The sequence below is a fragment of the Mobula birostris genome, chromosome 1 (genome assembly GCF_030028105.1).
Source record: "Mobula birostris isolate sMobBir1 chromosome 1, sMobBir1.hap1, whole genome shotgun sequence".
In the NCBI taxonomy this organism is placed as follows: domain Eukaryota; kingdom Metazoa; phylum Chordata; class Chondrichthyes; order Myliobatiformes; family Myliobatidae; genus Mobula; species Mobula birostris.
Window position 1 is genome coordinate 160913561 of NC_092370.1, and position 15481 is coordinate 160929041.

General features: G+C 41.0%; 1 protein-coding gene across 10 annotated transcripts in view; it reads right to left on the reverse strand.

Moving 5' to 3' along the window:
• mgaa (MAX dimerization protein MGA a) overlaps positions 1–15481 on the reverse strand; it is a 100537-nt gene that overhangs the window by 72100 nt on the left and 12956 nt on the right. For all 10 annotated transcript variants that reach the window (XM_072265146.1, XM_072265153.1, XM_072265176.1 and 7 more), the window contains 2 exons: positions 12623–13827; positions 192–1290 (listed from right to left, as the gene is read on the reverse strand). In XM_072265146.1, coding sequence (XP_072121247.1) covers positions 192–1290; positions 12623–13728 — 2205 coding nt within the window. In that variant the 5' untranslated portion in view covers positions 13729–13827. The remainder of the gene's footprint in view (positions 1–191; positions 1291–12622; positions 13828–15481) is intronic.

Genomic DNA, 15481 nt, shown 5'->3' on the forward strand with positions numbered 1-15481 from the left:
TACTGACACTCTTCTCTATTTTAAGTTATGAATTCCTAAGTGCATTTTCACACTTTTTTCATAAGGCCTAATAATCTGAATGTAGTCATAGTTTTATTACAATGCTTTAGTTTAGAACAGGATTCCTTTTTTAAAGAAATCTCAAAACCAAATATTAAATGAGTTATATACCCTAACACAAATGGTCTTACCTGAGATGCATATGACACAAAGGTAACACCTTCCACATCATCCAGATCGGGACTGGCATCTTGAAATGTTTTTTCCCGTTCCAGATGTTTAGAGGATGCCAAAGAACTCATTCCCAAGACAGAATGGGAAGATTTCGCAGACAGCCGCAGCTTTTTTGTCCGTCTTCGTCTGCAAGCACCCGCTATGGCTTGTTGTGCTGACATAGGTGAAGATTTGCAATTGGTGCGAGGCACAGAGGTCCCCCCTGTAGAGCAAGTCCTACCATCTGGAGGTCTCCAGATCCCAGAACTGAATGCCTTACTAGACAAACGTGCAGACTTAAAGCAATTGGATAACACAGGAGAATTCTCAGTAGAATTAAGATACGGTCTGCTTAAAGGCATCCAAAGGGTGGAATTCAGTGCTTTTTCAGTATATTTAATCTTACGAAATCTGAAGCCTTCTCCAGACGACTTCCCAGAGAGTGTACTATGTGAAGCAGTTGGAATATTTTCATCCGTAGAGATGTGGGGTTTATTTTCAGTCCTTTCTGACGCAGGGCTTCTCTCTTTGCGTCTTGAGCATTCTGATGTTGAGTCCACATTCTCCACTTGAGGTTTCTCAGCAGAGCTCGGTGAGCAAGTACGTTTTTCTGCTGACACTGGAGAATGGACAACAGTAGGCAGAGGCCCTCCACTCTTCCGACAAGGAGACAACAGCTTTTGTGGTATTTCAGATACTTTTATGGTACCTTTTGTAATAATACATGGTTCCAAGTAAACTACAGGCACTTTAATGCTTTGCCGCATTTTAGCTTTGGGTGCTACTTCTGTCGGAATTTTCAGTGGCGGCTTACTAACTGCAGGTGAAGTTGCATCCTCTTCATTTTTGTCAATAGTTTTATTAATTAATTCACAGTTAGTCTTGTCATGCTGTTCCTCTGGTTCTAAATATTCCTCCTCCTCTTTACATTTTAGTTCACCACAATCAAGGTCCACCGAGTTTGCTGCACAATTGTACTCATAGTCATCTGGAGGTTCTTCCTTGACAATAATATTAAAAGGCTCTTCATGGTCTTCAGGCGATGTTGAATAAATATTAGGGAGGCATTTCAAGATGCTGGAGAGGAATAAAAAAAAGAATAAAGTACAATGCACACTGAAAATAAAATATGGTCGAAATATCTTTACATATATAGTTCCTAATCCAAACAATAAGGCAATGCACAGCACTTTCAAATTAATGACACCATCAGGCATTTTACTGGATTGCAAAATGGACTGCATAAAAACTAGGTATAACTCCAAACTAGGTTGGAGACAGAATCAGAAGCACGTCAACTCTGGCAGGGTTTGCAAGCCATTACTTCCTACAAAGCAAAACCTAACATCATAAAAGCAGTGATGCTTCACTGCCAGATAAGCTCAACATCTTTTATGCATGCTATGAAAGGGATAATAGAACTGCAGCTAGGAGGACCCCTGCAGCACTTGGTTACCCTGTGATCTCTGTCTCAGAAGATGACGTCAGGCTGTCTTAAGAGGGTGAACCCTCGCAAGGTAACAGGCCCCAGTGGAGTATCTGGCAGGGCTCTGAAAACCAGGGCCAACTAACTGGCAAGGGAATTCAAAGACATTTTCAATCTTTCATTGCTAGTCAGAAGTTCTCACCTGCTTCAAAAGGGCAACGTTTATACCGTACCCAATAGTCCAGTTTCATCACTGTCATACCTTAGCCAAATTCACAGCAATCAGATATACAACTGGATTACAGAAAGGATAATTAAACAAGGAAAAAACAAGGAAGCAGAGAAACAGGCAGTGAATGGTGACAAGAGATACAGAGTATGGTATCTTCTGCCTCATTTTGCATTTTACATTTGTATAAAGGCAAAAAATGTGAATCAGGTTGGACAAACCGTAACCTAGTCTCCTTAATCTCTACATTTTAGTCTTCAGGCATATCGTGGGCGAGTATACTGTTAATAAAAAGTGACCAACTACTTAAGTTCCTTAGATTGCCATAAACTGCAGTATTTTTAAACCAATCTCTTAATACCCACAATTGAACTACACACAAGAAAACAGTTCAGTCCTGAATACTTATACTAAATCAGCTAGTTTTTTTTCAGCTCCCTCCAAATGTTTGCATATCCCTGAAACTGTCAACTGCCAGGAACTTATCAGTGCAGATACGAAACAAAATTATTTGAAAAAAAAATCTAGGCTAAATCAAAATGAGATACTGGAAACGTTCAGCAGGTTAGACCACATCTATGCAGAGAAATACAGCAGGCATTTCAAGTCAATGAATTTTCGTAAGAATTAAACATATTTTAAGATGCAAATAAGGAAGACAAATAGCACAAACAAAGGGAATTTCTGTGATTGGTTGGAGACCAAGAGAGAATGAATACTGTAAATCATGGTGGTGCCAGATGAGAAACTATTACGAAGGCATGGACAGGTTAATAATCTTGCAAAGATAAATGGCAGAGTACGAAAGGATGCATATGTGTGGAGCTTGCTCATTTTCTGTGCAAACACATGGACTCTCTCCCCTCCCCTGTAGTCTTGTTTCCACTCACATCACAAAATTTCTGCTGGTGTAGATGGATATCAGGGAAACAGGGAGTGGCATGAGATGGTGGAGATCACACGAGAGAATAGATGACAGGCAATTAAGTGACTCCATATCCTGAGAAATATAACAATTAAAGAGACAGGCAACTGGATTGAACCAGTATGTTCTGCAGAATGGTCACCTAATCAATGTTTGATTTTTCTCATGTAGAGAAGGACAGGTTGTATGACCCAGATGCAGTACACAGTAGTGAAAATACAAGTGAACTTCTTCACTTAAAAGGTGTGGTCATCTCTGATGACAGGTATCAACTTGCAGTATTTCCTGTTTTACTTTTCACAGAATCTCAGTACTTCCAGCACTCACTTTTATTCATGACTGCTGGAACCTGCAGCTTGTGTGTCTTACAATTCCAGCATTCAGATCCTCTTGATTTCCATTCTATCCAAAGCTTCTTTTTTCATCACTCCCCACCCCCACCACCACCCAATTCAACTTTTCTGAAACTTAAAACGTGCTTGTTTTCTACCTTTGCCTATATCGGATGAAAGGTCATTAACATGAAACATTATTTTTGTTTTTCTCTCTCAATAAGTGGTGTCTGACTGGGTGAGTTTTGAGCATTTTGTTTTTATTTCAGATTTTCAACATGCAGAACTTTTTCTGTATTCAATATTGAGGCAATTAGTTGAATAATTCTACTTTTTGGGTACCATTGAAGAACTGCCGATTGACTTGTCAAGACAAGCAATAGACCATATGAGAAGGGTGAATGCATGGTAGCTGTTGAGTACGTTGACGATGCATTGAGATTGTTTACTGCTCTGTATCAATTAAAGGAATATCAATTTCATCCCGGATGATACCAGTTTATGAAATTTGGGTTCAATCCTGAACGTAGATCCTATCTGCATGGAGTTTGCACTTTCTCCTGTGTCATGCAGGTTCCATCAGGGTGCTCCAGTATCTTCCCTCAGCCCACAACTGTGCAGGTTGGTGGGTTAACTGGTCACTGTAGATTGCCTCTAGTGTAAGTGCAGTGGTAGGATATGGTAGAAATAGGGAGAATTTAAAATCAAAAAGGATCCAAACCTCTCCTTCCCATGTATTTATCTAGATGTGTTTCATGTTGTTAAATATCCTCACATCAGCCAGGTTTTCAGGCAGCTCATACCAAATACACAAAATTCTGCGTGAAGTTGCCCTCATGTCTTTGTTAAATCTCTCACCTCTGATTTACACCAACACCCCTTTAGTTTCTAGCACCCACACTTTGGGAAAAGGACTATGCCCCTCATAATCTTACATGTTGAAGTTACCCCTCAATTTTGCGTATTCCAGGAAATAAAGTCCTCATCTACATAACCTTTCCTTATAACTTAGGCACCCAACTCCAGGCAACATCCTGGTATAGTGGGTTCTACTTAATTGGAACACATTGGGACCAGACATTTTGGCTCAATTAACTGGTTGCCCCAATTAACTGAAGTTTCACGGAAATAGTTAAAAAAGTATAAAAATGACAAACTACCATTTAACCAAGTAACAAATTATATATTTAAATCAAATATAGAATAAATTAAAACACTACCAAAATTACTACACTATAAAACCGTATTGTCCTGCCTTTTCCCTATAACCTTAGACACCTTGACTAACTAAGAACCTATCAAACTCCACTTTAAATATACTCAGTGACTTGCCCTCCACAGCTGTCTGTGGCAATGAATTCCACAGATTCACCACCCTCTGTCCAAAGAAATTTCTTCTCATCTCGGTTTTAAATGGATGTCCTTCAATTCTGAAGGTGTGCCTTCTGGTCTTAGACTCACCGACTACAGGAAACATCCCCTCCATATCAATTCTATCTACGCCTTTCAATAATTGAGGTTTCAAAGAGGAGCCCCCTGCCCCTATTTTTCCAAACTCTAGCAAGTACAGGTCCAGATCTATTAAATGCTCCTATGTTAACCCTTTCATTTTCCAGTATCATTCTCGTGAACCTCCCTTGAACCCTAAAACTCTCTCCAATGTCAAAACATCTGTTTCTTAAATAAGGGGCCCAAAACTGCTCACAATATTCCAAGTACAGTCTGACCAATGCCTTATAAAGCCTCAGCATCACATCCTTGCTCTTATATCGAATGCTAATATTGCATTTGCCTTCTTTACCACTGACTCAACCTGCAAGTTGACACAAGGATTCCCAAGTCCCTTTGCACTTGTGATTTTTGAATATTCTCCCCATTTAGAAAATAGTCTACGGCTTTATTCCTTCTACCCAAGTGCATGACCATATACTCCCTTCCACAATATTCCAACTGCCACCTATTTGATCATTCTCCCAAACTGTCCTTTTCAGAATCCCTACTTCCGCAACACTACCTGTCCCTCAACCCATCTTTGTTTTGTCTGTAAACTTAGCCATAAAGCCATCAATTTCATCATCCAAATCGTTGACATATAACATGAAAAGACGCGCTCCCAAAACCAACCTTATGGGACACAAGTAGTCGCTAGCAGCCAACCAGAATAGGCCCCCTTTATTCTGACTCTTCACCTCCTCCCAGTCAGCCAATCTTCTATCCATGCTAGTTTGGGCTCTTATCTTGTTTAGTAGTCTAATGTACGGACAGCACCATGTCAAAGGCCTCTGAAAATCCAAGTAAACAACATCCATTGATTTTTTGTCTATCCTGCCTGTTATTTCCTCAAAGAACTTCAGATTTGCACCTAAGGCAGGGGTTCCAAACCTGCAGTCTATGGCACAAGAAAGGTTGAGAACTCCTGCCTCATGGAAACCATACTGACTGGCCCAATTTTATCATGCAAGTACCCTGAAACATCATCCTTAATAATTGACTCCAACATCTTCCAACCACTGAAGTTAGGTTAACTGGCCTAAATTTTTTGTAGTGCTGAAGTGGTGAAATCTTTTCATTTGTACCTGTGGTCGTTTCTGGCATCTCCAAACCTGAATGCTTGAAGCCGCAGTGAGCAGTTCTGAATTATCTTACTGCATATTACTCACCAACTATCAGTGGCAAGAATCACTCCTTTCTGAACACAAACACGCAAGCACGGTGTAGTGTCTAATGGCCACACGACGTGCATGTGAGTGATGCTAGCTAGAAAATGTTCAGCAACCATCTTCTGTCCTAATTAGGTGGCATAGTGTTCCAAATAAGCAAAGGGAATCCTGGCTATTTTCTCTGTTTATGTTCTTTAAGAGTTGTCCCAAACAAGCAGCTGCCTCAATTAATTGTTGGCTCAAATAACCAGAATTAGCTGTATATCTTTTCTGCACTCTTTCAAGTTTAATAACATCTTTCCTGTAAGAGGATGACCAAGACTACTCTCAATCATCCACGTGTGGTCTTACCACCATCTTATACAAGAGCAACATAATTTTCCAACTCCACACTCAATACCTTGACTGGTGAAGGCCAGTGTGCCAAATACCTTCTTATCCTGTCTACTTGCGATGCTACATTTAGTGAACAATGGGCTATTCAATAACACTCTTGGATCCTTCTATTCCATAGCTCTCTCTAGTGCCCTACCATTCACTACTTAAGTCCTACCTGGTTTGAAATGCTGTAACTAACATCTGCCAGATTCAAAAGACACTTGTCAATTCTCAGCCCATATTCTTAGAGGCTCATGAGACCATGGATTTGCACCTTGGAAAGTTTCCAGGGCGCAGGCCTGGGCAAGGTTGTATGGAAGACCAGCAGTTGACCATGCTGCAAGTCTCCCCTCTCCACACCACCAATGTTGTCCAAGGGAAGGGCATTAGGACCCATACAGCTTGGTACTGGTGTCGTCACAGAGAAATGTGTGGTTAAGTGCCTTGCTCAAGGACACACACGCTGCCTCAGCCAAGGTTTGAACTAGCGACCTTCAAATCACTAGACAAACGTATTAACCACTTGGCCACACGCCAGCCCACATACCTAGCTAATTAAGATCCCCCTATAATTTTTCATAACTTTCTGCATTAACTCTATACCACCTACTTTATTAACATTTTTTATTAACACAGGCTTTTTCCACTGAGGCAAGGGGAGAAAAAAACCAGAGGACATGGGTTAAGGGTGAGGGGGGAAAAGTTCAAAGGGAACATTAGGGGAGGCTTCTTCACACAGAGAGTGGTGGGAGTATGGAATGAGCAGCCAGATGAGGTGGTAAATGCGGGTTCTTTTTTAATATATAAGAATAAATTGGACAGATACATGGATGGGAGGTGTATGGAGGGATATGGTCCGTGTGCAGGTCAGTGGGACTAGGCAGAAAATGGTTCGGCACAGCCTAGAAGGGCCAAAGGGCCTGTTTCTGTGCTGTAGTTTCTATGGTTCTATTTGCAAACTTAACAATCATGCCTTGTGCAGTCACATCTAAATAATTTATACAAATTATAAACAACAAACATCCCAGCACTAACACTGTGGCACACCACTAGACAAAGACCAGAGAGAAAACCCCTGATGATCTGCCCTTGTTTCCACCAGAATCAATTACAAATCCAATCCACTATCTCCCCATGGGTCTCATGAGATTTAAACTCAGAAAGGAACCTGTCAAAGTCCACAGAGATATCTTTCATTTCCTCTCTTGACTACCTTCTCAAAGAACACCAAGAGTTTTGTCAGACATGACTTCCAATGCAAAAGCAATGACGACTGTTGCAAATCAGACTTTGTTTCTCCAAATGTTGGTAGTTCTCAGAATCCGCCCCCCCCCAGCAATTTAGTCACCACTATCAGTCTCTCAGACTTGCATTTTCTTACCCTTTTTAAACAATGTTATGACATTAGCCACATTTCTGGCTTGGAGAACCTTATCAGTGGCCAGAGATAAAACAAAAATCTCTGTAAGGACCTCTACAATTTCTTCTTGGAACTTGAGTGAGTTGAGAGAATGCACTAGGTCAGGCCCCGGACTTTTAAGATGTCCAATTACCTTCTCCCTGGTAATCTGCATGTGGTCCAAACAATACTATTCAACTGCCTCATTCTCCTAGCTTCTATTGTTTTTGTTACAGTAAAATCTCCAGAGAAATATTCACTTCGAATCACAAATTTAAAAACAAATTCGTTTGGGAAGAAACTACTTATCAAATTGATACTGGAAGAATGTAAAACAGGAATTTTGAGGACAGCCATCTCCAAATTTGCCAGATTTCAAATTGTTTGTTTTCTACACTTAAACCAGAGAAGTCAATTACCTTCACAGTACCACATTCTAGAAGTGTTTAACAATCTAGCAGCCCAAAGGATCCTTCTGCGATTGAAACCTCACACATATGCGGGAAGTAATTTCCCCATCCTATCATTCCTTCTTTGCTTTTGTTACCCAAAGCTCCAGCTTACCAGGTCACACATAAAACAGGTTTGAAGCAAAACTGGTCCCTATTGCAGCGCACCCTTAAAACAATCATAGCATAAATTGTAAGTATTTTGCCGTTTTCACTGGGTACCGTATAAATACCCCAACAGAAGTCACTCAAAAGAAAGAAACAAAACTGGGCATATTTGCTCCAACTGATCATTATCACGACCTGCACGTCAATAAAGCTTTAAAACCTGATCTGCATGTTTCATGGATGATTGCTACTAGCTTTCACAGAACTACTAGATTATTTGTGTGCAGGCTATGGGAACAGAGTTGATGCTAGAGAGCATCAGGGGTGGGGCAATGCTACATATTTCGCAGGTTCTCTCAGCCTGACAGATGAAGTAAGCTAAGAAACCCTCTTGATGAGGAAGCTTGGGGGTCACATGCAATCTATGGGAGTATCAGACATAGACTGATAGATCTGGATATGGCAGTAAGCAGTCCATAGATCTGAATAGAGTATTGACAACACATATTTTCAATAAGTATTAAAGAGGTTGCTTCTAAGCATTTAAAAATAAATAAAATAATCTATTAATTCCATAAGATGTAGGAGTAGAAATATACCACTCGGCCCATCGATTCTCCTTGCCATTCCATGATGACTGACTTAGTATCACCCTCAACCCCATTCTCCTGTCTTCTCCCCATAACCTTCAACTCCCTCACCAATCAAGAAGCTATCAACCTCCGCTTTAAATATATCCAATGACTTGACCTCCACAGCCATCTGTGGAAATGAATTCTACAGATACGCCACCCTCTGGCTAAAGAAATTCCTCCTCATCTCTGTTCTAAAGGGATGTCCTTCTTGTCAGAGACTGTGCCCTCCCCCACCATAGGAAACATCCTACTCATGTCTACTCTATCAATGATATTCTTCCTCACTCTTTCAAACTCAGCAACTAGTACGCTGTCGGAGCAGTGCTGCCAGGATAATCAAGGACACAACCCACCCAGCCAACACACTTTTCGTCCCTCTTCCCTCCGGGAGAAGGCTCAGGAGCTTGAAGACTCGTACGGCCAGATTTGGGAACAGCTTCTTTCCAACTGTGATAAGACTGCTGAACGGATCCTGACCCGGATCTGGGCCGTACCCTCCAAATATCCGGACCTGCATCTCGGTTTTTTTGCACTACCTTACTTCCCATTTTTCTATTTTCTATTTATGATTTATGATTTATAATTTAAATTTTTAATATTTACTATTTTTAATATTTAATATTTGTAATCCAGGGAGCGGGAAGCGCAGAATCAAATATCGCTGTGATGATTGTACGTTCTAGTATCAATTGTTTGGCGACAATGAAGTATGAAGTATAACTAGTACAGGTCCAGAGCCAAAGTGTCCTCATGTGTTAACTCTTTCATTTCTGAGAATATGTTAACACTTTCTTTCCAGGGATCATTCTCATGAACCTCCTCTGGCCCTCTAGTACCAGCCATCCTTTCTCAGATAAGCAGCCCAAAACTGCTCACAATACTCCAAGTGCAGTCTGATCAATGCCTTATAAAGCCTCAGCATTACATCCTAGCTTTTACATTCTAGACCTCTCGAAATGAATACTAAACATTGCATGTGCCGTCCTTACCACTGACTCAACCTGCAAGTTGGCCTTTAGGGATTCCTGCTTGGGGATTCCCAAGTCCTTTTGCACGTCTGATTTCTGAATTCTCTCACTCTTTTAGAAAACAGTCTACATCTTTATTTCTTTTACCTAAGTGCGTGACCATACAATTCCCAATATTTCATCTGCCGTTTCTTTGCCCATTCTCCTAATCTGTTTAAGTTTCTCTGTAAATTCCATGTTTTCTCAACACTTCCTACCCCTCCATCTATCATTGTATTGTCCACAAACTTGGCTACAAAGCTATCAATCCCATCATCCAAATCACTGACATACTGTACAACTTGAAGCGGTCCCAATACCTACCCCTTCAAAACAACACTTGTTACCAGAAGTCAAAAGAAAATGCCCCCTTTATTCCACTGTTTGCCTCCTGCCAGTCAAACAGTTTTCTATCCATGCTAGTATCTTTCCTACGATTCCAGGGGCTCTTATATTGTTTAGCAACCTCATGCGTGGCAACTTATCAAAAGCCTTCTGAAAATCCCAGTAGATAACATCCACAGACTCTCTATCCTGCTTACTATTTGCTCAAAGAATTTCAGAAGTTTTTCCAGTCCTCAGGAACCATTCCAGAATCTAGCGATTCTTCGAAGATCACTATTTCTTTGTTCTTCATTACTAACTCTTCAGTGTCATTTTCCAGTGGTATAATCTTTTGGTATCTTCTTTTACATCATTGACTAACTTAACATCATATATCATATTTTCTCTCCTTATTGCTCTAGTTGTCTTCTGTTGAAAAGCTTCCAAATCCTGGATTTGACACTCCACGGTAATATGATATACCTGACTTCAGCTTCTCCTTCTCAAACTCAAATTCATGCATGGTTCCTTGCTTTCAGTGTGATGTACTCATTTTTTGAAATACGTTATTAAGGATTGTAAATGATAAACTTTTGCTTTCTTTTTCAAGGATCAAGGTTCTTTGAAAAATCAACTTTATTCGCCATAAAAATTTACATGTATTAGGAATTTGTGGTGTACTGTATGATGGTGTGACATGCACTCAAAAACAATATTCAACAATTATAAGAAAAATTATATAAAAAATTAACTTTGAGGTCAAGTACAGAAATGGAATAAAGATGTTCATAAATACAGCATGCATTCACGATGGAAAAATAAATATAAAAAGTGGCTTACAGTATTTACACTGCAGTACAGAAGAAACTTTCAAGATGGTGTGAAGTTTTTGTTTTAATATCCCTATGGCGCTCTCCAAAAGGGAGCTTTTGGATAGGGCAATTTGCTAGGTGGATAGCAAAGGAAAGGTATGTCGCATACAGTTTCTCCGGTTAGCGGACGATTTCCCTCCACGTCTCTCTGACGTAGTGGGGAACTGTGTACGAGGCAGTTTACAGCAGTGGTTTGCCATTGCCTTCTGCTGGGTGAGTTTCCAAAGAGATCACCAGCTTGTAACCCAGCACAGATGGAAAGCATGCAGGGGAGCCAGCTGGATTCAAACTCGGGACCTTTCGTCCCGAAGTCCGACGCTGATGCTACTACGCCACCAGCGGGGTCAGCTGGGTAGTATCAGCAATAATTTTTCCTACCCACTTCTTTGCCCTGGGCACATACATGTTCTGCAGTGATGGCAGATTGCAGCCAGTGATCTTTTCAGCTGACCTGATTGTAGTTTCTGTAAACTGTGAAAGGATGCTGCAACAAACCAGACAGTAATGGCCGATGTGAAGATGTTCTCTATGATGCCAATGTAGAATTGCAAGAGTATTTTCTGGGGAAGACGGAATTTTACCAACTGCCAAGCCTTTTTGTTAATGAAAGAGGTATCATTCCCCCACGAGGTTCTGCCCAAGTATCTGAATGAAGACAGTGCTAACTACTGAGTTGTTGATGATGAGCGGGTGGAAAGGAGGTATATTTCTCCTGAAGTCGATATGTGTCTCTGCGATTGAGGGCATTTAGCTCTAAGCTGTTGTGATTGCACTAGGAGACTAGCTTGTTAACTTCCCGATGATACTTGGATTCAATGCCTCTGGTGATTAGTCTGATGACAGTGGTGTCATCTGCAAACTTTTATCAATTTAACAGACACTGTCATTAGTGTATAGCAAAAGTAGAAGGGAGAGCACACATGTGCGGTGCACCAGTGCAAGGTGAGTAGATAAGGATACGTGCATATCTAGTCTCGCAGACTGCCTTCTGTCAGAGAGAAAGTTTGAGATCCACCTGCACAAACATCCTTACATATTCACTTTGTAATTAAAATGAGCTGTACATACTGATGATGTACTCATTTGCAGGAATTACAACAGGGAAATGAAGACATACACTTCCAAATAAGTTTGAAGTTCTTTTTATGTGCAGTTTACAAATAAAAAAGCAAATCGATCAAATTCCTAGATAATTTCAAGTCCATGTGGAAAATGATATTATTGTGGTGGGAATAGTTGACACTAGAAAACCATGTAGTACATTTAAAACCTTAGCTCTCTATTTAACCTGAAATGCATCTTCCAAAGAATTTGAAAGGCAAATCGGAATTTCTTCAGAATTTGTCGTTATTAATTTTAGTAAATATGAGGGATAAGGGCCATTACTAACTTCAGTGAATATGAAAAGCAATGTAGGGAGAACGTGCCAGTTATCAAAATGCTCCAGTGTTTTTTGAAGAACGTACACAAAATGCTGGAGAAAATGCTAGACAGATTCTATGGAGGGAATAGACAGTTGACTTTTTGAGCCAGTGCTTTCTGAAGATATATTGTTGTCACCAATATAGATAAATTTGTTGCCAGAGTAGACAAATTTGAAAATGTTGACATTAAAGTAGGGGGGTAAAGCAGATTTGTTGCTTTTATTGAAAATCCTTTGCTTACCTCTCAGTTGACCTCTTCTTCATGTTTCTTTGTTCTCCACAAGGATTGTTTATTTTTGGTACGTCTTCTTCCACGAAATCTTCATCTTCAGTGTTAGATAAACCTCCATCCAAACTGGAGTTTGGAAATTTATGGGTATTACCTTGCTTTTCTCTGTGTTCAGTCTCCATTTGAGACTCTTCAGTTTTAAATCTTAAATGGTCACTGGATTCAGTTGCAACACTGCTGCATGAAGCAGAATCATCACTGCAACCAGTATCCATCGATTCACTGCCTTGGTGCCTCAGCTCTCGCGTTGGCTTACTTTTCAGCCCTTCATCCCGAAAACCCTTTGCAAATGGATTGAAGTCTATTTTCAACTGAGTGATCTTGATGTTCTGATAAGCAGTTACAGCCACAAACTCTGTCTGTGGAAAAGTGAAGGTGTGCACATTTGGGCCACTGAGGGAAATTACATCAGTTGACTTGTCAGCAGAGATGATATGCAAACGTGGCAGGTACCGGTGCATGGAATGAAGGATGATGTGACCTTCTTGATCTAAAGTATTATTGGTAAGTTTCAATTTATGAAAGGTTATGGGTTGCCTCATCCAGTAGCTCCCACTGGAAGGTGAATTGGGATGAATGTACACCCTTCCAAGAACATGAGGTTCTGCTTTACCATTTAATTCCCAACACTGACCATTCCATTTGTAGCGCTGGTTGTCAACGGGAGCAATATCCATTACCAAGATGTAATTCTTCAAAGAATCTAGGCCCAAGATGCAGAACCTGCAGTAGGGGAACATGCGCCGGCCACGTTTTGTTAGAACCATCTCTGTGCCATGCTTGTAAAATTGATTCCACATTTCCTGGTTCTCTAAGGTGACACAAACATTCCCAGAATGGCACTCAAATGGATGACTGGCTGTCCCCGGCATCAATCTGTTACTTTTTTCCAGAAGGCAACCGATGCCCCCAAGCTCTTGCTTTGCCACGACCATGCTGTGTTCAGTACCGCTGCTGCCACCAGCCTTCTTAACAAGGACGAAGTATGCAGCAGGTGTGCCAGGGTTGGCTGGGGCACTGCTCTCTTGTTCTGTGTGCTCTGGCTGCTGCTTCTCCATGTTCTTTTAAAGTTAAAAATCAGAGAGAAAAAGTGAGAGACCGAAAACGAGTATGAGATATCCAAAACTGTCGTCAAGAGAGGCCCATAAGATACCACCCTGTAAAACACAAACAAAAACGTCTATCAAATAAAGTTTCAATAGCACCTCACAATCTCTCTATATCAATGATACAATCTCACAATCTCATCCAGAAGAACTCCACCTCTCAACTCAAAGTATTAAATTATCAGCGCTATATAATGATGATGAATCCTGATAGTTAAAGAAGTTTCTAGCAGGGAATGAAAATTAATCTATTTCCTATCTACAGTCAAGTCAAAATCAAGTCAACTTTATTGTCATTTAACTACATATGTGTCTATAACATATCTGACCATATAATATAAAAAAATGAGACAATGTTTCCCTGAATCAGGGTGTAAAGCACAGTGGTACACTTAACACACAATAACTTATGAAGGTAAGGACAAAATCTACAGACGAATTACACATACATAACAAACTATAGTGCATAAATTAAATCTCATAAGGAACAGATCAACCAGTGACATTCGAAGGCGATGCGGCAGGGAATTCAGAAGCCTAACGGCCTGTGGGAGGAAATTGTTTCCCATCCTGACCATTCTTGTTTTTATGCATTGGTGTCTGCTGTTAGATGGTAGAAAATCAAAAAGAGGATGCTGGATGGATGGGTGGGATCCTTAATAATACTAAAGGGCCCTGTGTACACAGTGCTCCTAATAATTATCCCCAATGGATGCTAGGGAGACCCATATGACATTACTTCCAACAAAGAGAAACCCAACAGCATGAATGGCAGCGATGCTTCACTACCAGATAAACCCAGCGCCTTCTATGCCCGCTTTGAAAGGGAGAACACAACTACAGCTGTGAAGATCCCTGCTGCATCTGATGACCCCGTGATCTCTGACTCAGAGTCCGATGTTCGGCTGTCTTTAAAGAGAGTGAACTCTCGTAAGGTGGAAGGTCCAGATGGAGTACCTGGTAAGGCTCTGAAACCTGTGCCAACCAACTAGCAGGATTGTTCAAGGACATTTTCAACCTCTCACTGCTACGAGTGGAAGTTCCCACTTGCTTCAAAAAGGCAACAATTATACCAGTGCCCAAGAATAACATGAGCTGCCTAAATGACTATCGCCCGGTAGCACTCACATTGACAGGGATGAAATGCTTTGAGATTGGTCATGACTAGACTGAACTTCTGCCTCAGCAAGGACCTGGACCCATTGCAATTCACCTATCGCCACAATAGGTCAACGGCAGATGCAATCTCAATGGCTCTCCACATGGCTTTAGACCACCTGGACAACACAGGCACCTATGTCAGGATGCTGTTTATCAACTTGAGCTCAGCATTTAATACCATCATTCCCACAATCCTGATTCAGAAGTTGCAGAACCTGGGCCTCTGTATCTCCCTCTGCAATTGGATCCTCAGCTTCCTAACCGGAAGACCACAATCTGTGCAGGTTGGTGATAACATATCCTCCCTGCTGATGATCAACACTGGTGCATCTCAGGGGTATATGCTTAGCCCACTGCTCTACTCCCTATATACACATGACTAGGCATAGCTAAAATACCATCTATAAATTTGCTGAAGATACAACCATTGTTGTAGAATCTCAGGTGGTGATGAGAGGGTGTACAGGAGTGAGATATGGAGTGCTGCCACAACAACAACCGGGTGGGGGGGGGGGGGGTGGCTACTGCACTGGACTGCAAGAAG